The sequence below is a fragment of the Canis aureus genome, chromosome 23 (assembly GCF_053574225.1).
Source record: "Canis aureus isolate CA01 chromosome 23, VMU_Caureus_v.1.0, whole genome shotgun sequence".
Lineage (NCBI taxonomy): Eukaryota > Metazoa > Chordata > Mammalia > Carnivora > Canidae > Canis > Canis aureus.
The window spans coordinates 216,510-243,333 of record NC_135633.1 but is presented as its reverse complement, the minus strand read 5'-3'; the positions used below and the strand labels follow the sequence as shown (position 1 = coordinate 243,333).

General features: G+C 43.0%; 1 protein-coding gene across 1 annotated transcript; it reads right to left on the bottom strand.

Annotated features, from left to right (window-relative positions):
* Positions 1 to 1,099: 1,099 nt before the first annotated feature.
* Positions 1,100 to 11,294, bottom strand: LOC144295210 (membrane-spanning 4-domains subfamily A member 6D-like). Its single transcript, XM_077867642.1, has 7 exons — positions 11,203 to 11,294; positions 9,555 to 9,714; positions 8,134 to 8,268; positions 6,744 to 6,800; positions 4,165 to 4,377; positions 2,164 to 2,265; positions 1,100 to 1,347 (listed from the first exon to the last, which is right to left on the bottom strand). Exons 1-7 carry the CDS (start codon positions 11,277 to 11,279, stop codon positions 1,252 to 1,254), a joined length of 840 nt encoding a protein of 279 aa, XP_077723768.1. The 5' UTR covers positions 11,280 to 11,294; the 3' UTR covers positions 1,100 to 1,251.
* Between the last annotated feature and the right edge of the window lie 15,530 nt (positions 11,295 to 26,824).

Genomic DNA, 26,824 nt, shown 5'->3' with positions numbered 1-26,824 from the left:
AATGATGATTTTGTGATATTTGTAATAAGTATATACTTAGTCTTCCTTCTAATTTCTGGCACAGATCTGTGGAATCTCCTAACTGATAGAGCTGTAAAGATGCAAATTTTTGTGTTAATGAATTGACTTTCAGAAAGCCCTCAGGGAACCTAAGGGCTAGGTTAGGTTGGGGTTAGGGAATGTTCCCAGGCAGAGAAACCAACCTTGTGATTAGAGGATGGGGACTTTCAGTACCCCTCCCCATGCCAACCTCTGGAAAGGAGACAGGAGCTTAAAATTGGGTGTAATTACCAATGGCCAAAGATTTAATCAATCCTGGGTATGTAGCAAAGCCTCCCTAAAATGCCAAAAGGGCAGTATTGGGATAGCTTCCTGGTAAACGCTGGGAGATTCGGTAAACGCTCCACACCCCTTCCCATTTCTTGCCCTCTGTTTCTCTTTCACATGGCAATTCTAGAGTTATATCCTTTTATAGTTAACTGGTATTCTAGGAAGTGAAACATTTCTCTGAGTTCTGTGAGCCACTCTAGGAAATTCACTGAACCAAGGAGGGGGTCTTGGGAACCTCCATCTATAGCCAGTGGGTCAGGAGCTCAGGTGATAAACTGGACCTGCTACTGGCATCTGAAGTGGGAAGAGAGTGGTAGGGAGATGGTCTAGTAGGACTGAGCCCTTGACCTGTGGGGTTTGATGCTATCCTCAGGTGGAGAGATGGTATCAGCATTGAGTTAATAGCTTGGTGGTGTTGAGAAACTACACATCATAGTAATCCAATAAAGATTTTATCTTGAAGCCAGTTCCTAAGGCAGCTCCTGGGACTTAATTGTAGGGGGCTTGTCTGCATGCCACAATGAGTAAAATCATGTGATACACTAGTGTCTACCACAAAAGAGTCTGAACACCACCTTTAATCGGTTAACTCCGGTTTTCACTTAAGGAGGACAGGAAAGAGTTGTCTCCTTGACTTTCCCAGGACCCCTGAATCACACCATCGTGTCTAGTTTCTTGGGAAATGTCCATTTGTCAGTCTAGTCCATGGTAATTTACGCATCTGTGCTTTGCCTCATGGCAAATCAAGAGACCGTCCTTGAACACACAATTCAGTAACATCAAAACAAAGATATATATTTTTGATATTCATTACATAAAAGCCTACATTTCAGAGAATTCAGGCTCTGCTTTCTTAAGTTTGGTTTCTTTGGTTGGTTTTGGTATTTTATCATAAATCCAAACTTCTGATGAATATTTCCCCTAAGAAGTCAATAGTTTTTCATATCCAGGGTCAGAAAATGCCTTGATGGGTATGCTGGATTCATTCTTGTTACCCTGAGGCAGGAAAAGCACACTCTAAAAGAAACAAAAGATATTAGTTCTTTATATCCATGTTCTTCATATGTTTGTTCTTCAGACTTCGCTCAGGTTTAGCTTCATATATATACATTTATCTCAATGCCATTTCCTCCATCTTTGCATATATACATATATGTAGCACACAAGAGGAGCATAGCATGTCGTTAAGTTCTTTAAAGAAGTGCTGCTCATCGGCTCAGTATTTATCGTGCTTTCTGTACCAAAATGCTGGATAAACCAAGGCTTTTTCATTTAGTGAAATAAAGCCATGAGTCCATGGTGGTGGTAGGGTGCTGTGCCATGGAATTTGAAACAACAATTTTTTTAAAAGTATCTTTCAGGTGAAAAAAGAATTTTAAGATCACAGGAAGGTGAAACCAGAGCATAGGACATTTACAGAGTCCAGTCATGTGTGCAAATGCCCTTGACCAAGTCAAGGTTGTTAGACAGCCTAGGGCTGTGGTAGGAAGTGTTCTTGTCTGGAAAACACACAAACCAGGTCCTAGGGATCTGATCACAAACTCATCCTCAATGGCAGGCAAGCCATTCAACTTCCAGGTTTCTTCACTTACAAAATAGAAAGATTGAACCCGTCCACTTGTCAGGTTCAACCAGCCCATTTGCTTAGGCCTCAGCCGGTCAACTGCTTTCCTCATCTGTCTTCCATCCCCACCCAGCCACCTGCCATGTGTATCTCATGACTCACAACCCCCACCCTCTGCCACCCTTGCAGATGCTCAACACAGCCCAGAACCTGAGATCCCCCTGGCAGGACTCGGGGAGGGGAGGGGGGCGGGTGGCCAGCACACTCACCCCAGTGAAGTCTGAGCGAGCCTGTTTCCACCAAACCACGGCAGCGAGCCAGGCCAGGCACAACTCCAGCACCGTGCAAATCAGCATCACAGACAGAGTTCCCTGAAATTCAGGACATACAAGGTGAGCAGTGCTTGAGTCAGCCCAAGCCATCATGCCTTGCTCAGTGGTGCCTGCAGAGGTGAAGACCACCTGCACCATCAGGGGATGATGAAGGAAGAACATCCCTCAGTGAGACAACGCTGCTCCTTCCCAGCCTAGCAGTTGGCTTCATTGGATCCCTCTGCTTATCTGTCCCCTCGAGAGGGAGGCTGAGCAAGAAGTACGGCAGCTACGCATAATCCATTTTGTACATTGTTTCTTATCCCACAGAGACACGGTGACGTCCGATGCCACTGTTCCCTCAGTGAGTGGTGCAATAACGTCCAGGACTGACAAGACAGCTTCCACCCCAGCCTCCCCTCTACCACTTAGTAGCTGTGTGAGCCGGAAATCTCCACATTTATCAGATGCTCACAATGATAATTGCTCTGAGGTAGTTGAGAGTCAATCAGGTTTTGACACCATGGGTGCAAGCCTTTTGAAAAATTCAACATTAGCACCCCCTTTGGATGGGCTTTCTTACCCTTTCTCGATGTCCGTGAGAATTAGCAAAAACAATCGAGGCAACAAACATAGCACACACAAAGGTGCCGCCATTGCTGACAACCCAAACCAACTCAACAAAGATCCTGCACCTAGAGACCAGGTCCTACCACTTTGGTCCCAAGGCATCCTTCACGCAGACCTGGCAGCCTGATAGAACAGGAGAGAACACGTGATCGCACAAACCTCTAAGTCTCTTTACCTACAGTTCCGGAGGAAATGCAGCTCGTTCACATTATCTGGAGATCATCCTGCAAGCACGTGCAGGATCATCCCTTTGTGTATAAAGCAAAGTCATTCCTCATGAATTCGTGCTTTATCCATTACACAAAACCCTCCTGGGCCTCTCTCCAGGATTTTCCCAAGGTGCAGCTGCCTCCCCTCCCACGTGTTGGTTTATGCCAACTACTATCAACCTCATTTGCATGTACCGTTCCTCACTTTAATATCGTGAGCCTGGAGAAAAGCCCCTGGGCCCAGCTCCAAATGGAATGGTGAGCAAGTGGGTCTTGACCAGCTCTGTCTGCATCTGGCCACCCTCCCCCTGTGGCCTTGACATAACTCACTTTGTGGTTGCGAGACAAGAGACATTCTGTAACCTCTTTATTGTTATGTTGCCTGGGTCCCTCCCCGTGTTTTCTGACCATATGCAAACCGTTAATGCTCCAACTTAAGGCATTATATCTGTGAGCCAAACCTCATTGTTTTCTTTTCGTCAATGATGGCGATTGTAATCAGTTCCCATTCTCCATATTCCTACACTTCTCATCTCCCAGTTTAATAAATCCCACCTCTAAATATCACAACCAACAATGATGTTGCCTTCTCACCCGATGCATCCTTTTCATCACTGGGGTCACTGGAAGGAGGAGAAGCCCTCACCTGTGAGGCCCTATTTCTTCCTCCCCTCTTCTTAGTGCTGGGCCCAATGTCTGCTGACACTGAGTTAACACCTCAGCACACATACTTTCCGTGTTTCCTGACCATTTGGGTCTTCCTGCTATGATCACCTTTCTTAATTTGCCTTCCTTCCGTATGCCAAGATTTTTGGTGGAACAAACATACTTTATGCCTCTAACAACAGAATTACTTTGATTATTAAGAAACTCTATCAGCAGTAAGTTTTAGTTTTTTATTATCAACTTGATTTAACATTTACTCTTCCATTTCACCTCACTAGTGATGTAACCCCAGAGTCTAGCCCTTGTTTCTGTCATGTCTTTTGTTCACATAGCCCTGGCCTTCCACCTGATGCCCAAAACAAAGAATTCGACAGATTTTCAAAAGAAGGGAGAAAAACGGTCAAGGATTTCAGAAACCTCAGAAGATTGGAACAGTTCACCTAAAAATACTTACGGCCAGAGTGCCTTTGGTCATGAAGCATTCCTCCTTAATATCAGGGTGCATCAAGTGTAAGTAATATTTATAGTGTTCATGTACTTCCTTCTTGGAGTCCAAATCACAATTCCAAAAGGCAGGATCCAAAGCAGCCAGGTTGACAGAGAGGAGAACAAAACCCAGGAGAGCACATAGAAAGCTCAAAATGTTTGCAGCCACGGTGCTCTGAGCCTGCAAGACAATGGCTGAGTGAGCATCGTGCCCCACAAGCAACACAGACTCTCATCCCGTTTCCTGAGCTGTGTCCCTCAGGGGCTCGAGCATTGGTAGACTTCAACCAGTATGTCTCCCCCGGTCTCAGCAACATCCCTGAGCCTGGAAGCTCAGTCTCGGCTAAGTGAATGAATGGAGTGTTTCTCCCTCGGCAGGACTTTGTGCCCAGGCAGGACTTCAGTAGGCGGCAGAAAACATTGCTCTTCTAAATTCCTTCCCTGGGACCAACAGCAGGGCTTCATGTGGCCATGCCTGCAGGATCCCAAAAAAAGCATGACCAAAGGCGGATAGGATTTCTCTTTCTCCCAACTCATTCAGAAGCCCATTGTAGAAGTCATTGGCCACACAGGAGGGGCTACTACTTGCACAGGGTCTCTTAAATCCTCATCCCCCACCAAAGATGAGTGTGAGGACATAGTTCTGAGGCTTAGGTGAGCACTGGTGTGGGCAGGATCTGGATGGTCCCAGCCAGGGGCCCCTGTGAGTGTGGCCAGAGTTCTAGCATCAGGCCCAAGGATGGTAATACTCATGAGCGGGGGGGGGGTGGGGGGGGGAAGGTAGAAGATGAGCCTGGATGTCAGGAAACTGAGGTCCTAGTGTGATCTTGGTCTGAGATCCTCTCTGTTTTCTGAAGTGTTCACTTCTTCAGTTTCATTTCTGTCTCTGGGTTTCATTTCTACATTTAAGAGGTGAGTGATAGCAATAAATACACTGATATCAAAAATGTGCTCCCTTCTACCCCAACTCACAGAAGGGGGAAGAACTAGGGTTATCCTGAAAGTTGTATTTATGGGTAATTGTGGTCCAGGGCACACTCAAGAGCCATAAATAAGAATATTACTAAAAAAAAAAAAAAGAAATATTACATACTCCCATCTAGGTTCCTCCTCCTGTACTGGCTCAGCAGTTGGACTTGGGGCAGGGGGACTGTGGAGAATCAGCAGGGCATTTTCTCTGCTGACCCCCAATCCCTAAAACAAGGACTCAAGTAGGGGCTCCTAGGCTTCTTGATAATCACAACAGTCATGATTCTAGAGGATATATTTCTTAGAGTGATTTAGGTTTGTTCTGGGACAGTCTTCTTCCCCAGCCTCCAAAAGGGCTGGGTAATGTGAGAATACGGTAGAATTTACGACAGGCTAGATGACTCTGCTGAGCCCGAGTGTAGCCACACTCCATATCCTTGAGTTCGGTGCCCTAGTCACTCTGGTATTGTTCTTCTCTGGGTAAGAGCTTCATATGCTTGCCCCAAAAATCTAGAGGTAGGGGGCTCCTGGGTGACTCAGCAGTTGAGTGCCTGCCTTTGGATAAGGTCGTGATCCCAGGATCCTGGGGTGGAGCCCTGCATCAGGTTCCCTGCTCAGCAGGGAACCTGCTTCTCCCTCTCCCTCTACCTCTCCCCCTGCTTGTACTCTCTCCTCTCTATGTCAAATAAATAAAATTTTAAAAAAGAAATTCAGTTTCTCAATTTCACTAGCCACATTTCAAAGTATCAGTTGCAACAAGTAACAAAACGGGCAGCATGACTATTGCATCTCCATCATCACAGGAAGCTCTACTGGACAGTGCCGACCTAGTAGTTTAGAGGCTAGGTGAGGGTTCCAAATGATCAGTCTCCAAATTCTGGTGAAAAAAGGGAGATAAATTGGCATTGTCTTGACCGGTTGCTCTAACATCCTCATGCCTTCAGGAAATTCTTAAGAGCAGAGCTTCCAAAATGTGTTTCTGGGCTGCTGTGTTACATGGCCTTCTCACACATGACCCCCAACATCAAACTACTTGTGGGATCTAAGATTGAGTGAAGACTTAGTGAAACTTTACAGAGTAGATCCCTTCTCCCTAGAATCCAGCTTTCCTTTCCCTGCCCTCCCAATTATGGTTTTTCTTAGAAGAGCTAAATGCAGGTAAAGCTGTCTCCTTAGCCAACATTTTGACTGGGTTCTCTCAGGGCTTTGGACAGATGGGCTTGCACAGTGAATCCACAACAAACGGACCTCTTTATAACACTGTCACTTTCTTTGTCATTGAAGGCCATTATCATTAAAAAGACATTCTGGGGAGACAGATGTTTTCTAGAATAGTTTCCTGAGCACTGGTCTAGGACATAATACAACACCCTGAATGAAGAGTGTGATTTAAGGTACAGTGGTTAGAGGAGTGTGCACTGGGCTGGAACATGTATTAGCCGGGCTCAACTCCTGACTCTGCCAAACATCTGCTCTCAAACTGAGTTTCCAAGTGTGTAAGGTAGAGACATTGACCTTGAGAGTTCTCCCTCAATTTCATTTCGATCCATGAGTTGTGGGTTTTGGTTCTGTACTCACCAAAGGCTTAGTTGACCTTTTCTCCATGACGATTGATAGAATTCCAGAAATGACAAACTACTCAGAAAGGAGAGACAATGGCAAGGTCAGTTTCTACGTAAGGTGTAGCCACAATGTTATTAGCAGGGTGTTTATGGAAAATTTCTATGGAAACAGTCCTGGGAAACCAAAGACCAACAATATAAGACCCAATTAATTACACAAATCTCCCCCCACCCCTCCAGGCCACAGGGTATTCAGAAAAGCATGATAATGTAGATATAAGTAGGAATCTATCCCAAGTAAACAAAATGAGGGTCTTAAGAGCCAGGAAAGAAGGTGTTTTTTAAACAACAGAGAAGAGAGTTTTTGAGTTAGACATCATATAGAGAAAAGTACAAAAGTAATGGTAAGGAAAAAGGAAGGAAAGGGGGCAGCTAACATATACAGGAGGACAGAGACACACACTTTAAGTAGGTGGCTCCTCAGGGTGGACTGGCAGCTGAGATCAGAGAAAAGACGAGCCTGAATGCAGAGAACCATTAAGGCTGAGTTCTGGAAATCAAAGATACTATTTTACAATATTCACAATCTGATAGGTTTGGGACAGCAAAGTCACAGAAAGTTCTTTAACAACGGGAAAAAAAATGGACCACGCAGGGAGAAGAGAAAAAGTTGTAGATCCCACAGCCCCAGCATTAAGCTTTAGGTCTGCCTAACTAAATCCTGGGTCGTCAAAATTGGACAAGGTACCTCTAGCGATGTGGGCTGTGCTTCATGACTTTCTCTCAAAGAGTAGAGTACGGAAAGCGGAGGGAAGAAGTGACCTTATGGTGCAGGCACCTGCTGCCTCTCCCTCGGCCACAGGGACAAGGCAAATGTCGTCTGTGAGAAATCGTGCTGATAGCAAATGCTCTTGGTAGATACCTCACCTCTGTCCCTCCCACCTGAAAATCCATCACAACTAGTCTGAACACGGGGAACAATATCAGATGAACCCAAATTTGGGGGCATTCTAAAACTCAAAGCATCCTGACCAGTGCTACTCAAGCCTACCAACATCCTCAAGGGCAAGTCTGAGAAGGTGTAGGGGAGCCGGAGGAGACACAACTAGGTGTCATGTACTATCTTTCATGGGATCTTGGAACCGATAGCAGGACAGACTCGGGAAATGCTTGAGGTGATGAGATGAAAAGTAAGATTTTCAAAGGAAATAATTATTTGAGCTAACCAAGAAATAGATTTAGAATCAGGCAAAGTCTTCCCTGCCACCCCATCAACCCCCTGGACTGAACACACAGGGAAACCTCTTCGACCGTGCAGCAGAAATACACTGAGCTGCCAGCTGCAGAGCCTACACTATGGCATCTTCTCCAGCACCCACCCCATCCTCCTAAGGATCTCTACTCACACACAAGGCTCCTATGAATGGGTAAGAAGTCTTCAACAGGACGGAAAGCACTGCAGTAAAGTGTGGAGAGGAGGGAGCGAATGCCAAAATAATTCCCAAGATCAACAGCATCGCTCCGCACAGGATCTGAATGGTCTGTTGGAAGTAGGATTAAAGTCAGCATTTGGAAATTTGGAAAAGCCTGCATCTTTGTCTCTCCCAGGGTGCTTCACTTATCACCCTCTGCTGGACCCAGCAACGGATACAGACATTGTAAAAGCTCCGGAGTGAGAGCTCTGCAAAGAGCTGGAGGAGATGCTGCTGAGCCGCGGGAAGCTGCTGCCTCGGGCCGCCTGGCGAGTATCTGGCAAGCCCTCAGGCATCTCTGCCTCTCTGGCCCTTGTCTGCTAGCGATGGTTGCTCCTAGACCTTTTTCTCTGGCTCTCTGGGTCCGTTGCTACCAACTCTCCTTCTACATCTTACGGGAACAGGTGACATTTGAGAGCCCTCACACGCACTCTTAGCCCTGGTGGTGTGCAGGTGCCTCCTTACATACCCAGACCCGGCTGGACACAACGGAGAGCCGGCCCTCTGGCCAGCTCCTTGACCCTGATAGCTGAGGATCTCGGCTTCCAAGTGGCCAAGTTTTCCTCCTTGACATCCACCTCAGATATTTATAGCCCTGCTAACACTTACCAAGCCAAAGTTTCCAAACATTATGTCCCACGAGGCTCCTAATAACCCACAGGATCACACATACAAGGCAAAGTAACCACTCCCACCAGGTTCTGCAAGCTTAGGTCTTAGAAGTGCGGGGGCAATTCCAGGAGGCAGGCTCTATAGGCCCTTCCAGTCCCAGATATATCACTACTTGCCCTCCTCCCTTTGCTCCAAGGAGCTTCTTTAATAAATCATTCATGAGAGGAGAGAAGCCAGCAAAAGGAAAATATCTCTGTTCTCAGAAAGGAAGTTTATTTCCTATAATTCACAGTGAGAGAAAAAAATTCCCTTAAAAAATAGACTATTAAGCATGCAATTGGTGAACACAGAGAAAAAAAAGTACCTAAAATATGAAATTATTTCCCAACATTACTTTTGTAAAAATATACATATGTACAGCTTTTTGTATGCCAATTATTCCTCAAGAAAGTGTCTTTTTTTAAAATAGGAAAATGTTGAGAAGTGTGCTATTGCAAACAGGCAGAAACATCACCCAAAAGTCAATTGCTCAGACTCAGAACAGGAGAAAAACACTTTAAACATCATGCGTTGTCTGGGGAACGTTCAAATGGCTCTCCAAGTGGCTTCCACTGGTCTGTCCTTCAACCCAGATTTCCTCTGGCAAAACCTAAGAGCCTCCAGACTCATGATGTAGACCACATGAGTAGTCTTTCCTACGCCCCCTCCCCATCCCGTTCCAGCATATTCTGAATTGGACTTACCCCAAAAACTTTGACCTCTGCCTTAAGACGTTTCTCTAGGCTGTCTTGCCTCTGCTTGGTAGGTTTGGGTTTCCTTGTTTGGGGGAAATTGATGCCATTTGGTGTCAGAACTATGATGGTCTCACTGGCCATGGGTTGTGAAATGACGGTGCCACCAATACTAGAAGAGAAAATAAATTCAGCTCTAAAAAAGTTTGGAGTTCCCAGGTTTCCTCAAACCGGAAGGCCAGTACTTTCCCATCAGTCCTGACTTGACCTATCCTTTAGGGAAGGAAGCTGATAGCATGGAACTGTGAAAACCACAAAAATCTAGTATCATGAGTATTGACCACAGTTGGCACATTCCATTCGTTCTAGATAAGACGCCCATCACAGGGTAGCAGCAGCACTGATCTTGAGAGGTCTCACTGTCCAGTGCCAAAAGGTCACACAAAACTTGCAATATGTAGAAATCTCTTTCCTCTAGTTCTACCCACAACAACTGAATTGCCAAATATTCAATGGATTTCACCCTCAAACTTTCCTGCGGTTCTTTTGGTCAATGTCTTCCTATTCAGGTTCTGCAGATCTCATGTTCTATTCATTTTTTTAGTTCAATAAGAATACGTACTAGGATTAATCCTAGGTATTTTTTATTGTATTTTACTGGACATTATCCTGTAATACCTTTTATTTTCTTTACTTTTTTGTAGTACAGTTTGTTACATTTATTAAAATTTTAATAAAATGCATGCTCCTATCTATTCTTTTATTTATTTTTTTTTAAGTAAGCTCTATATCTAACATGGACTTTGAAATCATGACCCTGATTCCAAGAGTCACATGTTCTACTGAGCCAGCCAGGTGCCTCCATCCCATAACACCTTTAATCTTACAACAACACTCTACATTAGTTAGTGCTTTAGATAGCAACACCATATTTAGTTAGAGAAACTCTGGACCAAAAAGTTTATTATGAGTGGAAATAAAACCACTTTGTCTATATGCATGGGAAAGAGTTAATGTTGACGAAATATTTGCAGTTATAATGATTCCTCGGGCAGTGTCACACACCCGGGGAGCGGTAGAGCCAGGGTTGGGCCCCAGCTCTCTCTGAGTCTGGAGCCTCTGCACTCTGCATTAGAGCATGTGACCTCTTTGTCCATCCTCCCGGCATCAGACCCTGTGCCTGCGTTGAGTCAGTCTGGAGAAGCAGCAGCATGCAGAAGTATGGCAACAGGATCTGGAGTCATGAAACCCAGGTTCAAGGCTGGAGCCCTCTGGTTGCCCACCTCAAGGACCCAGTTACCTGTGGTGTTGGCGGTATTCACCATAGTAGCGGCAAGCTCAGCTTGGATTTCTGTTTTGCAGCACCAGTCTCAGCCCAGGAGCGCCTGCTTTGCGCAGGGCCCAAGAGCATCCGAAGAGGCAGGAGCTGTGCTCCCATTAATCACATGGCCTCAGGTAAAGGGCTCACCGAGATCACACAGAAAACAGCAGAAAGAATTAAACCAGATACTCCTTCCCTCTGTTCACTCAATTTCCAAAATACTCTAGTGCCCCTTCACTTCTTTCCAGAAGCTTCCAGTCAAAGATCCCCTCTCAGGGAAGCAGAGCAGAGCAGTCCCAGAGAGCGGAACTTTGAAAACAGTCTCTCAGCACTGCCTACCTGCACCTGTGGATCAGCCCGTGGGTTCCTGCTGCGTGCTCACAGACGCCCAGGAGACTGTAAGTTTGGGCTCTCATGCACTCCTGTAGAATTTTTTACTTGTCTTCTTCTTTGAAAAGTCACCAGCCCTTCCTTAGTCAAGAGTTTACACACAGGATGTGATACTAAACAGATTGTAGATTTGTGAAATGTGCCTGCACTTGCTTTTTTCCCCACAAACTCCTACATCTTCAGAAAAGTCACAAGTAGAGCCACCTAATGACTGGAAGTATCCCAGGGCACGCTCTGTGTGCATTGCCTCCCGATGCTCAAACAGTGGGGTGCAGTCCTGTCCTGGGCTTTGACAAAGCAGGAGCTCAGCCCCATGAGGGACAGCCACAGCCTCTTCCTCTGCGGTGGCATGTGCTAGTCACCAGTGAAATCTATAGCCCAAGCAAAGATTCTCTCCACACTCTGTCTTCTCTTCTCTACTGTTATTACTGCAAATGATTCCAGAGGAGTTACAAGGATTGCGTGGCACAACACACATAAGGAGCCTGGTACCGACCCGAGTCTGAACTCTCTAACCCAGCTTGGAAGGAAAGGCCTAGCAGAGCAGTCAATACCTGTGTTAGTAAATTGACAGCTCTTCTCCCATAGAAACATTAATGACATTTTGGATTGGATAATTCCTCGTGGCAGTGCAAGGAGGTCCCATCCTGGGCACCACAGGATGTTTAACAGGATCTCTGGTCCCTACTCCCTAGATGTCAGGAGCACAGCTCACCCCAGATGTGATCAGTAAACACGGTGCCAGATACTGACGATGTCCCCTGATGGAGAGCTGATGAATCTCCTCTTTAACAACCACTGATCTGAGAGAAACTTTTTTTTCTGTGACTGCTGCATAAAGGCAAGCATGTAAGAAACGAAGCATTATGGTACTTAAACTCATTGATTTCTCTGGTTTTTATTTTTAATCATGGTAAAAAAAAAAAAAACATACACACACACATATAATTTACCACCTTAGCCATTTTTAAGTGTATAAGTCAGTGGTGTTAAGGATATTCACCTATTCACCTTGTCCTGCAACAGAGCTCTAGAATATTTTCTTTCTTTTTCTTTTTTCTTTCTTCTTCTATTTTTTTTTTTTTTGTTTGTTTCGTTTTTGTAAAATGAGAGCTCTATAGCCATTGAACGGCCACTCCCCGTTTCCTCCATTCTCAGCCCCTGGCAACCATCACCGTGGCTGTTTCTGTGAATCTGACTACATGTGACATGTCCCATGCATAGAACTCCATCATGTTTGTCCTTTTCTGACTGGTATATTTCACGTAGCAGAATGTCCTCGAGGTTCATCCAGGCTGTCACATGTGATAGGATCTCCTTCTTGTTGAAGCCTGAATAATATTCCATTGTCTACATATGACACTTTCAGTTTACCCATTCATCTGTCAATGGGAATTTGAGTGGTTTCCTTGATTACTGTGAGTAATGCTGCCATAAATGTGAGTGTCGCATCTTTTTGAATTAAGATAATTCGTAGCTCTCCTTTTCCTTAGAGCCAGTTTCCAAACATTTATTTTGGTTTGGTTGTGCCATGCTTTCCTGTTTCTCTCTATGCCTTGGGATCTTTTGTTGACTTGGGGAATTTGAAAAAAAAAAAAAAAAAAAGTCACCTCCTCCAGTCTTTCGAACTGGCTTTCTAAAGGGGAAGACCTTTGTCAATCAGCATGGCTTGAGGTTCTGGGGACCTTTCCAACCTTTTCTCAGGATGTGTGTGCTCTGCACATGTACATAAACTTCCCAGTTAGGGAGGTTTCCTTGCTTCTTCTCTGGACCCATGCTCTTTCTTCCCCTCATGTCTGCATGCTGTGCTACAGTTACTCTGGTGCTGTGACAAGCCACAGCACTTGCTTTCCTCTTAGAGACCCCCAATCTCACATCACAACTGTGCAGCTTCCCTCAGCACTCCAGATCCGGTGAGACAGAAACCGATCCCTCTGGCAGCCCCTTGAAAATCCTGAATGCTGGACACATGCTCTGTGCCTCCATTCTCCTTTTCCTCCTGAGCAGAGAGCTGGAGTTGGGAGTTTTCTCCTGACTAGGGTGGGAGAAGTGCCACAAGTTTTCCCACTCACTTAGATGCATGTCTTCTTGGTTTTGTGCTTGCCTAGGGTGTTGTGACCTCTTAACTGGTTTCCAGAGGGCTCACAAGACAGTTTGGTCCATGGAGTGTTAATTTGCTGTTTCCATGGGAGAATGGGGGCCTGGGCCTTCTTATTTTGCCATCTTGCTGATGTTACTAAAGTTAATTTCTTGTTATAAGACTTCGTTCTGCTGAGAGGTGGAAAGTCTCCCTTCTACTTGTGGCAGGGCCTGCAAGCAGGTCTTTATATAGTGACAGACAGTTGAGTTAGGGAGTAATTTTGGTGTTCACCTATCAAAGAGGGTCATTGTTCCATGATTGACTTGGAAATTAAGAAGTCCCAAACTCAAAAGAAACAGTCAACAAAAATAAGAGACAACCTACAGAATGGGAGAAGATATTTTCAAATGACCTATCAGATAAAGGGCTAGTTTCCAAGATCTATAAAGAACTTATTAAACTCAACAGCAAAGAAACAAACAATCCAATCATGAAATGGGCAAAAGACATGAAGAGAAATCTCACAGAGGAAGACATAGACATGGCCAACATGCACATGAGGAAATGCTCCGCATCACTGGTCATCAGGGAAATACAAATCAAAACCACCATGAGAACCCACCTCACACCAGTGAGAATGGGGAAAATTAACAAGGCAGGAAACCACAAGTGTTGGAGAGGATGTGGAGAAAGGGGAACCCTCCTGGACTGTTGGTGGGAATGTGACCTGGTGCAGCCACTCTGGAAAACTGTGTGGAGGTTCCTCAAAGAGTTAAAAATAGACCTGCCCTACGACCCAGCAATTGCAGTGCTAGTATTTACCCCAAAGATACAGATGCAGTGAAACACCGGGACACCTGCACCCCGAGGTTTCTAGCAGCAATGTCCACAATAGCCAAACTGTGGAGGGAGCCTCGGTGTCCATCGACAGATGATGGATAAAGAAGATGTGGTCTATGTATACAGTGGGATATTCCTCAGCCATTAGAAACAACAAATACCCACCATTTGCTTTGACGTGGATGGAACTGGAGGGTATTATGCTGAGTGAAGTAAGTCAATCAGAGAAGGACAAACATTATATGGTCTCATTCATTTGGGGAATATAAAAACTAGTGAAAGGGAATAAAGGGGAGAGGAGAGAAAATGAGTGGGAAATATCAGAGAGGGAGACAGGACATGAGAGACTCCTAACTCTGGGAAACGATCTAGGGGTGGTGGAAGGGGAGTAGGGCAGGGGTTGGGGTGAGGGGGGGCGGGCACTGAGGGGGGCACTTGATGGGATGAGCACTGGGTGTTATGCTATATGTTGGCAAATTGAACACCAATTAAAAAAAAAAAAAAAAGAAGGCCCAAACTCTTTGGACTCAACACCACCATCTGAGTCTTTGTTGTTTTAGCCAGGTCCTATCTGCATCTCAACTTTTGTCACTGACTCCCTGCCCCCTCTCTTCTTCAGAACCACAAGAATCTTCTCAAGTACCCAAGGACATCTGTTCTCTTAATTATCATAGTTACTTCCTTCCATTCCCTGTTTCCTCTTGCACCTAAACACAGGAACCCTTCTCTTTCTGAAGCACCTATCATAGCTTCTTTAGCAGGATCTGATTGTTTGGACTTTTGGAAAACAAAAGCTGTAAATTCATAGGCAAAATCTCCTTTTCCTTCCTCTGTTTAGGTATTCCTGTACTTCCCCCACCATTTCCTCAATTAATAGGTTATCTCAAGGAAAAAGCTAAGAAAGTTCCAAATGTTTGGGCTGGGGAGGAAAAACAAACATTATCTTGCAAGAATTGCAGTCTTGCTCAGTCTGTGCATACATTGCTGTTGCACAACAGGAAATCTGCAGCTGAAAACAAGGCCTGACCACCTGCTCCACCCTTCAAGGGTTTTGGAGAAGCAAAGGCCAGAACCAAGCCCAAGCTGGTTTATGTCAGAGCCTGAGATGCTCCTACATATGTGAGGAGTTTCTTCCCATAATGGAGAAGAAGCCTGCAGTGGGCAGCAAGAAAGGGGAAAGTTGTCCTCCAAATGGGAATTAAGTGGGCTGAAGTGTGTGGGATCTATGTGACCTGAAGAAATAGACCCCTGAGTCTGATCTCAGTAGGCATTGGGAGGTTTCTAATAGGAAAATCCTTGTTGTTATAGCTAAGGAATAGCCCTGATCAATTGCTTTCTATTTCTGTCCCATATATACAAAAGTCTGTTGCAATTCTGTACACTAATAATGAAGTCGCAGAAAGAGAAATTAAGAAAACAATCCCAGGGCAGCCCGGGGGGGGGGGGGGGGCTCAGTGGTTTAGTGCCACCTGCAGCCCAGGGCATGATCTGGGAGACCCGGGATGGAGTCCCAGGTCGGGCTCCCTACATGGAGCCTGCTTCTCCCTCTGCCTGTGTCTCTGCCTCTCTATCTCTCTTTGTGTGTCTCTCATGAATAAATAAATAAAATCTTTAAAAAAAAGAAGAAAACAACCCCACTGTTTACAATTACAACAAAAATAATGGAATAATTGGGAATAACCTTAACCGGGGAGGTGAAAGACTCATACCCCTAAAACAATAAAACATTTGTGAAAGAATTGAATATGACACAAACCAATGGAATGATATACCATGCCCACGGGTTGGGAGAAGACATTGTTAAAATTTCCATACCACCCAAAGTAATATACAGATATAATGTAATCCCTTTCAAAATACCAACAACATGTTTTACAGAACTAGAACAAATAATTTTAAAATTTTCATGGAACTACAGAAGACCCTGAATAGTTAAAGCAATCTTGAAAACGAAGAAAAAAGCTGGAGGTATCTCAATTCCAGATTTCAAGATATACCACAAAATAGCAATCAAAACAGAAGGGCACGGGCACAAGAACAGACACACAGATCAATAGGACAGATTACAGAGCCCAGGAATAAACCCATACTTATATGGTCAATTAATCTTCAATAAAGGAGACAAGCATATGTAATGGGAAAAGGTCTCTTCAACAAATATTGTTGGGAAAACTGGACAGCAGCATGCAAGAGAATGAGCCCAAACCACTTTCTTACATCATACACAAAAACAAGCTCAAAATGGATTGAAGACCCAAGTGGGAGACCTGAAACCATAAAAATCCTAGAAGAGAGCACAGGCAGTAATCACTCTGACATCAGCCATAAAGTGTTTTTCTAGATAGGTCTCCTGGGGTAAAGGAATTAAAAGCAAAAATAATCTATTAGAACTACATCAAGATAAAAAGCTTCTGCACAGCAAAAGAAACTGTCAACAAAACCAAAAGACAGTCTACTGAATGGGAGAAGATATTTGCAAATGACATATCCAATAAAGGGTTAGTATCCAGGATATATAAAGAACTCCTACAACTCAACACCAAAACCCAAAATTGTCTTATTAAACAATGGGCAGAAGACACGAGCAGACATTTCTCTGAAGAAGACTTATGGGCCAGCAGACACATGAGAAGATGCTCAATGTCACTAATCATCAGGGAAATGCAATTCAAAACCACAAAGAGCTATCTCCTCACACCTAACGTCAAACACACAAGGTGCGTGAGGACACACAAGTGTTGGTGAGGATGTGCAGTAAAGGGAATCCTCGTGTACTGCTGGTGGGAATGCAAAGTGGTTGCAGCTACCATGGAAGACGGAACAGAGATTCCTCAAAAAATTAAAAGTGGAACTACTGTTATGACCCAGTAATTCCACTGCTGGATATTTATCCAAAGGAAACAAAACACTAGTGTGAAAAAATATATGGACTCAAAAATCTCGGCAGCATTATTCGCAATAGCTAAGTTATGGGAGCAGCTCCCCAAGTGTCTATAGAAAGATGCATGGATAAAGAAGGTATGGTGTATAATACAATGGAATATTGGCTACAAAAAAGAATGAGATAGTGTGTCCTGCATTTACTATTGGTATTTTGTGTTATGGCTTACAGCCAAAAACATTTTGAAATATCTCTCTTCAAATTATTAATGTGCGCCTACTGATAAAGAGATAGTAGTTTTATGGTCATGCGAAGCTTTATGTCTCCCTGAACGACTCAATATCTGCTTTTAACTTCCTAGCTTGGGGGAAACATTGCTTTACCTGGGATCTACAGGTGGTTTAAACTGTGCCATGTCAACCTAACACAAGATCTAGGCTCATTTTCTCATGAAGTAATAAACACTGGACCTAATTAGGATTAATTTATTTAAGAGAGTTTGCTACCGTTGTGTCTTCCCAAGAATGATACAACATTTTTAGTTTGATCTCAGAGTTTCTGAGGAACTACACACTGGATGATTATATTAAGAAATTTGGGGAAATAATAATGGTAGTAAGTTATATAGGAGAACGATATTCCTAGGAGATAGGTTCTGGGTATTTAGGGACCGAGTATCATGATGTCAAGTACTAGCTTCCAAATGATTCAGCTGTAGGTGTGTGTATGTGTGTGTGGTGTGTGTATCTGTAAAGTGGTTCTGATCACCACTCCAATGTGTATGTGTGGTGGGGTGGGTTTCCTACACCACTAGGCAATTCTTGCACACCTGCAGGAGTCCCTCAATTCAACTCCATTCTGACACTATCAACTTGGATACAGCATCAGATTCCACAGGAGAAGGGCTCAGTCCTACAAAACCACTCCTCGCCCCCAACATACAACTTCAAATGCCAGTCCCAGTCCCAGGTTGTTATGTGCCTCAGACTCACTCCCTATAGATTTGGAGGTGTGCACAACTCCCTTGGGTTTGATTAATTAAACTCAGAAGCATGTTACAAAATGACTCTTGATAATGTGAGGGTTGGGGCATTGACTCCTGCGCAGTTGAAAACTGATGTATGACTTTCGGCTCTGCAAAGACTTAACTAATAACTGCCTACTGTTGGCCAGAAGCCTTACCAAGAATGAAAGGAGTGGACTAACACATATTTTCTATGTGTATTTTATATTGTATTCTTACAATAAATAAGGTAGAGAAAAGAAAATGGTATTAAGAAAACAAGAGTATGTATTGTAAAAAAAAAAAAAATCCACATATGCGGTGCATGGGTGGCTGTCAGTTGAGCATGTGACTCTTGGTTTTGGCTCCGATCATGATCTCAGGATGCTGGGATTGAGCTCCATATCAGGCTCTACACTCAGCATGGAGTCTGCTATCCTTCCTCTGCTCCTCCCCCTGCTTGCACTCTCTCTGTCTCTATCAAATACATAAATAAATCTTTGAAAAAAAATCTTTTTTAAGTGGACCCATGAGGTTCAAGGCTGCATTGCTCAAGGGGAAACTGTTCTTATTAATTTATCAGTTTATCACATAAGGACATGACTCAGAAACAGGCAGATGGAAGAAAGGCATAGGGCAAGGGGAGGGGAAAGGGCGCAGGGTTCCATGTCCTCTCTGAGCATGTCACTTTCCCCAAACCCGGGTGTTCACCAACCAGGAACCTATCCTAACCTTTTCCTTCTGGATTTTGATGGAGCCTTTATCACTCAGACATGATTGTTGGCCATTAGTGATTGATTCAACCTCCAGCCCCTCTCCTCTTCCTGGAGGTTAGGGGGCAAGACTAAAAGCTCCAACCTTCTAACCACATAGTTGTGTCCTCTGGTGAGCTTCCTTCCTTGGGTAATTTCTAAGTCACTTCATTAATATAAACTCAGTCGGTAGAAAGCAGCTTATAAATTGCTGGACACCCATCTCACCTTTATGTCTCTGAAAGGATTTTAGTAACTGAGGACGAGACATCAAACGTTATAACCAAGACGCTCCTATTGCTCTTGTTACTAAGGAAAATCCAAGGGTTTGGGGAAATGTGAATCAGGAACTGTAAATGAAACACTATAGATGATAAATATATTTTGGTTATCTGAATGACCAAATGCACATTTCTGTAAATGCAGTCGTGTGTGTGTGTGTGTGTGTGTGTGTGTGTGTATTCAATAACATAAAATATTACCCACAGATATAGACAGATAAGGCCCATCTAATCAACAGCCTCAGAGGCAAATACATAGTGCAACAGAGTGGGTTTCTGGACTGTTTGCCCCAAGTGAGAGCACCAGCATAAGAACTATGAGGCACCTAATCACAGGAAAAAATTAGATAATTTTAGGATTTGGAGAAAGGTGGAGTTTAAGTAAACTTTAGATGTGGTGTTTTGAACGGCTTGAAGCAAAACAGAGCAGCGTGAAATGGGGTTACCCCCAGGCCTGGGCCAGACTTAGATTCAGAGTTCTGTTTCCCTGGAAACCAGAAAGTTGAGGGAAAAAGTCTGTAATGTTGTATCCCCAAAGCCCTGATGTGAAGCTCTGCACTGGTGATTGTTGGATTGGTTTGTTTGTTTTTTTTCATTTCCTATTAAACTAGGAATGAACATTTAAATGCTGATGTGATTTTTTGTCTCTGCGGAGACAGTCCAGAGAAAATGATTAATGCATAGACCAATTTAGGTGTGGGTTGCACATAGGTAGACCTTTTCATATGTAATCTGTCTGCATGAGAATGTGGAATGCCTATTTTTAAGTTAATTTTCAGTGGTGTTAGCCCAAGTTTCCAGAAAACAAGGGCTGGAGACAGGTGGTTGTTGTTGTTGTTGTTGTTGTTGTTGTTGTTGTTGTTTGGAGACAGGGATTTAATGTGCGTATTTTAGTTGGAGGAGCATCAAAAGTGCCCATGTCATAATATGCAGCTCAATGGGCAACACAGGGCGAACGCAGCTTTGTTACCAACTCCTGGATCAAAAGTTAAAAAAGTGCCAGCACCCAGAGGCCTACAACCCTTGAGCTCCCTTCCAGTCATTCCACCCCTAGGGTAACCACCATATGGACTCCTAATACCAGTGATTCGCTGGTCCTGGTTTTGGTGTCTCAATAAATAGAATCACACAGCGTGTACTCTTTTGCATTTGCCCTGTTAAAGAAGAAAACCACAGGGGCATCTGCGTGTCTCAGTTCCTTAAGCGTCTGCCTTGGGTTCAGGTCATAATCTCAAGGTCCCGTGATTGTGCTCCACCTCAAGTCCCTCGTTGGGCTCCTCATTTGGTGGGGAGTTTGCTTCTCCCTCTTCTCCTCCCCCAGCTCTCTCTCTCTCTCTCTCTCTCTCTCTCTCTCTCTCTCATATAAATAAACAAAATCTTTAAAGAAAGAAAACCATAAGCCCCGAATGGAGCCACTTATGTTAAAGCCCTGCACCAGCAAACCAAGACTTAACAATTGCAGTTTCAACCCCTTCAGGAATGGAATCTCTAACCGGTCAACACACAATTTCTTGGTCAGCACTAGGATATTTCCTGGAGGACCTTTCCGTCCCCCTTGGGAGGGTGACCTTGTCTAAAACAATGCATCTTTGTTAGCAATTTCTGTTTTCTGTCCCCTCTCTGTCTTCAAAAGCTTTTCCTTTTATGTGTCCTGATGGAAGTCTTTTCTTTTTTTTTTTTTTTTTATTTTAAAGATTTATTTATTTGTTTGACAGAAAGAGGGTGAGCACAAGCGGGGGAGCAACATGAAGAGGGAGAAGGAGAAGCAGACTCCGCAGGGAGCAGGGAACCCAGCACAGGGGCTCAATCCCAGGACCCTGGGATCATGACCTGAGCAGGCTGAGCCACCCAGGGGCCCTGACAGAGCTCCTTTCTATCTGCTGGAATGTATGCTGCTCAAATCATGAGTTGTTCAATATAGCCAATTTGATCTTTTAAATTATCATTTGCATTTTGGTGTTTAACAGCCTTCTCTTCAATATTATCCTATCAAAGCGCTGGGTAGCACATAACCCCCAGACTGAGGCATTAAATCAAATGTATATTATCCCTCAAGCTTGTGGGATGGAGGGGTTTTAGTTGCTAAAGGGAAGCTAATTCTAACGGGGAAACGAAGTTTAGAGACGATGCCAGGTTTTTATTGTCACTTTTAACTGAGAATTCTGCATGGATATGTTAACACTGCCTTCCAAGGAATAATTCTGGAGATAACTAGAATATCAGCTCTGCAAAATCACAACAAGCCTGGTTAGTTCATTGCTGTATGCTTGGCAGGTAGCAGATGCTCAATAAATATTTGTTGACTAAAGATATTGTAGAGATGGAGTTAATTTGCAGCTCTACTGAAAAAGCTCTATCTTTATCCCTGAGGATGCGTGGATGTCTAGATTTCGACTCCTGGTTGGAATTTAGGGTGTGCTCTTTTGAATCCTAAGCTGCCTCCTGACCTCTCTTAGCAGTTTCTTTACCAATCATGTATAATTCACGGAACTGGTTTCATAAGCCTGGCTTGACTACTTAGTGAGATATTGAAAGATTCATGGACAAATCTGGGCAATTCAAGCCAGAGCCAGCAGGCTTTACCTACGTAGTTGGGTCCCTGAGGAGCAGTACTGAGGAATGTCTCCAAAGCTTGTCTGAGCTTTCTCCTGCTGCATTGTATCTTTTGTCTTTAGATAAAAGCCTTATGGGAGGGATCCCTGGGTGGCGCAGCGGTTTGGCGCCTGCCTTTGGCCCAGGGCGCGATCCTGGAGACCGAGGATCGAATCCCACGTCGGGCTCCCGGTGCATGGAGCCTGCTTCTCCCTCTGCCTGTGTCTCTGCCTCTCTCTCTCTCTCTCTCTGTGAGACTATCATAATAAATAAAAATTAAAAAAAAAAAAGCCTTATGGGAGAATAGCCTATAGAGTCTGATGAGTCCTCTCATATATGCAAACAAGACTGATTTGGGCAATCTAATTAAGAATAGAGAAGAAATAATCTTTGTTGACAAAGACTTTGAATTGATTTTCTTTTTGGGCCAGATATCTTCCAGTCAGGAGCATAAAAAATTACTTAAAATATGAAACCTATTTACTAGGTCAAGTAAAACAAATGTCTTTTTAAATCTTTTAAGTTTTTCAAGTTTATTTAAATGATCTCTGCACCTCTCATGGGGCTCAAACCCACAACCCTGAGATGAAGAGTCATATGCTCTTCCAACTGAGCAAGCCAGATGCTCCTGAAACAAATTTCTTATAAAGCCTCTATAGTATTCAATTGAAAGGTGAATATTTGGATTGTACGCACATGATGGATTTATAGTCATTATCATAATCATTTGTATCACAGGCTCTTCCCTAGTTCCAAAATAAACCTAACTAGAGTGATATTGAGATGATTTAACCAAATGCTAAATGACCAAATTTTGTAGTGTATATGTAACATGCAACTTAGGTCATTTGGGGTAAAGTGGGAAAATTTTCATTGCTCTCTGTCATCTTTAATCAAATCTGGGAGGGAAGGAATGAATACTAAGTAGAAAAAAATAATTGAAGGGAAAAATCAGTTTTCAAAGATGATCAATACAGATTGAGGTGTTCTGGTGTGGTGGCCAGGCAGAGGAAAACCGCCTGGATGACAGCTGGGTGCAAAGCACCAGGAAGGTCTGGCCCCCAGCCAGCCCACGACTCTCCTCCTCCTAATGGTCAGACCCACTTGGCCAAGCTCAAGGGGTCCATTCAAGGGGTGGATGATTCCAGTGAAGCTGTATGTGGTAATAGAGAAGAATCAGAACAGGCTGTCTGACCTTTTCATTGTGGGAAAATACCACACTTTGCTAAAATTGATAATTCAAATGGGAACATCCAGACAGCAACCACAAGACTTTGAGAACTTCCTCTGCCTAATGTCTGTACTTATCAGACCTGGAAAAAAATGTCTAAATTTTAGCCCTTATGAGTTATTCAGAATTAGTTAAGCTCCTGGGAATCACATGGGCTGCAGCAACCCCAACAAATGTCAATCAGTAAAAAACAAATTCTTGACCTTGAAGAGGTTCCAAAAGGAAGCCAAATACATTGTCAGCTTTGTTTAAACCATATCTCAAATTTAGAAGCCTTATTTTTTTCCTATTAACCAAGAAATCAAAAGAAAGTGATTTCATGTATCTTTTCTGTGTTATCATAAGGCTATCTTAAAAAAATCAAACCAAGGAACATCCTTGGATTAATTTAAAAATGTAAATACTTTCCCTGAAACTTGTCTATCTTTGTCTCATTGTGATACCACCATTTGTGTTCTGTGTAAACAAAAACCTTTGAGCGCGGATCAAAACTGTCCCGATATTATTATATGAAGGCATTGGGAAATAATCAGAACTTAAATATAAAGTAACAACTGAAAAGTGCAAATGTCTTTTAGTAGTTGGTTCTCATGGAGCATATGAAACTTGTTGAACTTTATAGTTAGGATTTTAAATGATCAGGCAAATATTAACTTAATTCAATGACCTACTTAGATATCCTTAAATAAACTTTAAATATGGAAAAAAAGTAAAAAAATACCAACATCTATGTTTATAGGGAACCTTTTAAAATTGAAGGAAAAAATCAATTCTCCCTGTTATTATGGAACCAGACTGACTCTGCAGACAACTCTGTTCAATTACAAAAGTAGAAACAATTCTAAACAACTACATTCAGACATTGGACAGTAGTCACTGCAGAGCTTTTACCACTGAGGAAATGGAAACAAATATGATTACAGTAATTGGTCTGGTTCTGCATGAAGAAACGCTCTAGACCTTGGTCAAGGAGATGGATCCCTGCTGATCTTGCCACATTGAGAAGACAGAAATCAGAGGTTGAGGGAGCTGAAGCAGCTAGATTAGTGAGCGAGGGAAGGAGGTAGCTATGCAGAGACAAGAGTTCCTGAAGTCTGAAAGAAAGTCCCCTTGAATTTGTCGTCAAATACTAAGCTGACATTCAGAAGTTGAAATTCCAAAAGTCCTATCAATGACTAAACATAGAGTTGCAAGCTAAAGGATTACCCGGACTCACACAGAGCTGGGAGACATTCAAGATTCTATGAGCTAGAGTGCAGAGTCTCCCTTGAACACTTAGGATGTAAGGGCTGCCAGAAAAGTTAAGCCTGATTAATAAATCTAAAGTAGCCCAGAACAATAATGACTCTAAAGTCTCCCTATAAAGGCTTTTAAAACATTAAAATGGAAGCCTAGAAATGCCATATAACCGCAAATTAATATTATTACGTGTAAGTCTGTATGTAAAGACATTAGCAGGTTAACAATGCTTATCTTTAATGGTAGGATTATTGGTGGATTTGGTGTCATATATTCCTAGGTTTTCTAGTTTTTTTCTGCAGTGTATTAGTATTATAATAGCATTATTAGGGACTGATCTTTCACTTGGAACCTTTCAGTTTTGCTGTCTTCTGTAAGCATTTGTCTCTGAAAGGATTTGGAGAGTAGCATGTTGATTGCTAATAGCATCAGATGCATGTCCACACAGCGCTAAGCTCCACAGGAAAGAGAAAAAAGGAAGACAGTCTTTCCTGGTCAATGAAGCAAAAATGTTGGGATGAGCTTTGATTGGAAACGTGTCATCTATACATTTGATTTTCTTGGGTCACTAAGCTACTGCAGAGTCAGCCACTTGAGTCGAGTTGATGTAATCCTGCCATGGCCCAGATCTAGGAGAAGTTGAGGGTAGGGTCAGCTCCACCCTAGTGCATAAATTGCGAGTAAGGGAATGGCGGTTTCTTAGAGGAACTTCACATCACAATCATCATAATAAATGGGAATAAATTTTATGGCTTTTGACCGTGTGTCAAAAGCCATAAAAAGTAAATGAAATAATATCAGAAAGGGAGACAGAACGTAAACTCAATAGCAAAAATACCCTCAAACAGAAACAAAACAAAATAACAAGAAAAAAAAACTCTAAACCCAAATAACCCGATTACTAAGTGGGCAAAAGTCTTGAATACACATTTCTCCGAAGAAGACTTGCAAATGGCCAACAGGAATGAGAAAAGATGCTCAACAGGAATGAGAAAAGATGCTCAACATCACTAACCATCAGAAATAGGCAAAAACCACAATGGAATATCACCTCACACCTGTTAGAATGACTACTATCAAAACAACAGAAGAAATGTTGTTGAGGATGTGAAGAAAAGGGAACCTTTGTGCGTTGTTGTTGGGTTGCAACAGTACAGTCACTATGGAAGAGTACGCGGATTCCTCAAAAAATTAAAAATTAAGTACTGTATGATCTAGCCATCCTGCCTCTGGGCATATAGTTAAGAAAATTAAATCATGGTCCCACAGAAGAATTGTACTCCCACATTTACTGCAGCATTATTCACAATAGCCAAGAAATGGAAACAGGCTAAGTGTCCACCAGTGGATGAATGATAAAGAGATGTCTGCATGTATGTTCATGTATTACATACACACATATGGAAATCAGGCTTAGAAGGAAATCTTGCCATTCGCGACAACAGTTTGAGCCTGGGGGATACTATGCTAAGTGAATTAAGCCAGACACAGGAAGACAAATGTTGTGTGTCTCACTCACATGTGGAATTTGAAAAATTCAAACACGTAAAAGCAGAGAGAAAAATGAGAGTTGCCAGAAGCTGGGGAGTGGGAGAATGGGGAGATGTTGGTCAAAGGGTACAAAGTTTCAGTGAAGCAAGATGAGTGAGTTCTGCAGATCAGCACGCTCACTGCAGTTAATAAAATAAATACTTGAAATTTGCTAAGAGAGTTGATCTCAAGTGCTCTAACCACAAAAAAATTATATATATAAAAGGCAATTTTGTGAGGTGATAGCTTTGTGATAATCATTGCACAATATATACGTATATGAAAACATCGCAGAGTGCACCTTACATATATATAATTTATTGTCCATTATACCTCAATAAAGCTGAAAAAAGTTTAAAAGTTGAAAGAGAAAGCAAATGTCCATAAAAATGCAAGGATAGTATTTCTGACATAATGAAAATGGTACTTCCTCAGGAAGAACTTTCCTGGTGCTCTAATGTCCAACCCCTGCCCAGCCATTGTTAGCCCACCAAGCTGTTCATCATCATAGCTTCTAACAACACATGAAAATATTTTGACTGATTATTTATATGTTCAACTATGCATTGCCCCATAACTTTAACCTACATGAGATAAGGCACATCAGCCTCTCTCTTTAAAAAAAAAAAAAAAAAAAAAAGATTTTATTTATTTATTCATGAGACACACAGAGAGAGGCAGAGACACAGGCAGAGGGAGAAGCAGGCTCCACGCAGGGAGCCCGACATGGGACTCGATCCTGGGACCCCGGGGGTCACACCCTGAGCTGAAGGTGGCACTAAATCGCTGAGCCCCCCGGGCTGCCCGGCACATCACTCTCTTGATGCCTGCCCATCATAGGTACTTTATAAATATGGGTTTATTTATTTTTTACTTTCTTAAATATTATTTATTTATCATTTATTTATTAATACCACACAGAGAGAGGCAGAGACACAGGCAGAGGTAGGAGGATCCCTGCGTGGAACCTGATGTGGACCTGATCCCAGGACCCCAGGATCACAACCTGAGCCAAAGGCAGTTGTTCAACTTCTGAGCCACCCAGGTGCCCCCATAAATATGTGTTTAATAAAACAGCAATGAATGGATATATATGCCAATAATACACATGCACATGTATATTCGTGTCAGTGTATATTAAG

Excerpts from the sequence above, each read along its gene's own strand:
- LOC144295210 (XM_077867642.1), bottom strand. The coding sequence starts at position 11,279 with ATGAGAGCCCAAACTTACAGTCTCCTGGGCGTCTGTGAGCACGCAGCA. Across the intron at positions 9,715-11,202 it reads GGGCTGATCCACAGGTGCAG|TATTGGTGGCACCGTCATTT; the intron begins GTAGGCAGTGCT and ends TTTCTCTTCTAG. Across the intron at positions 1,348-2,163 it reads CTCGCTCAGACTTCACTGGG|AGTGTGCTTTTCCTGCCTCA; the intron begins GTGAGTGTGCTG and ends TGTTTCTTTTAG.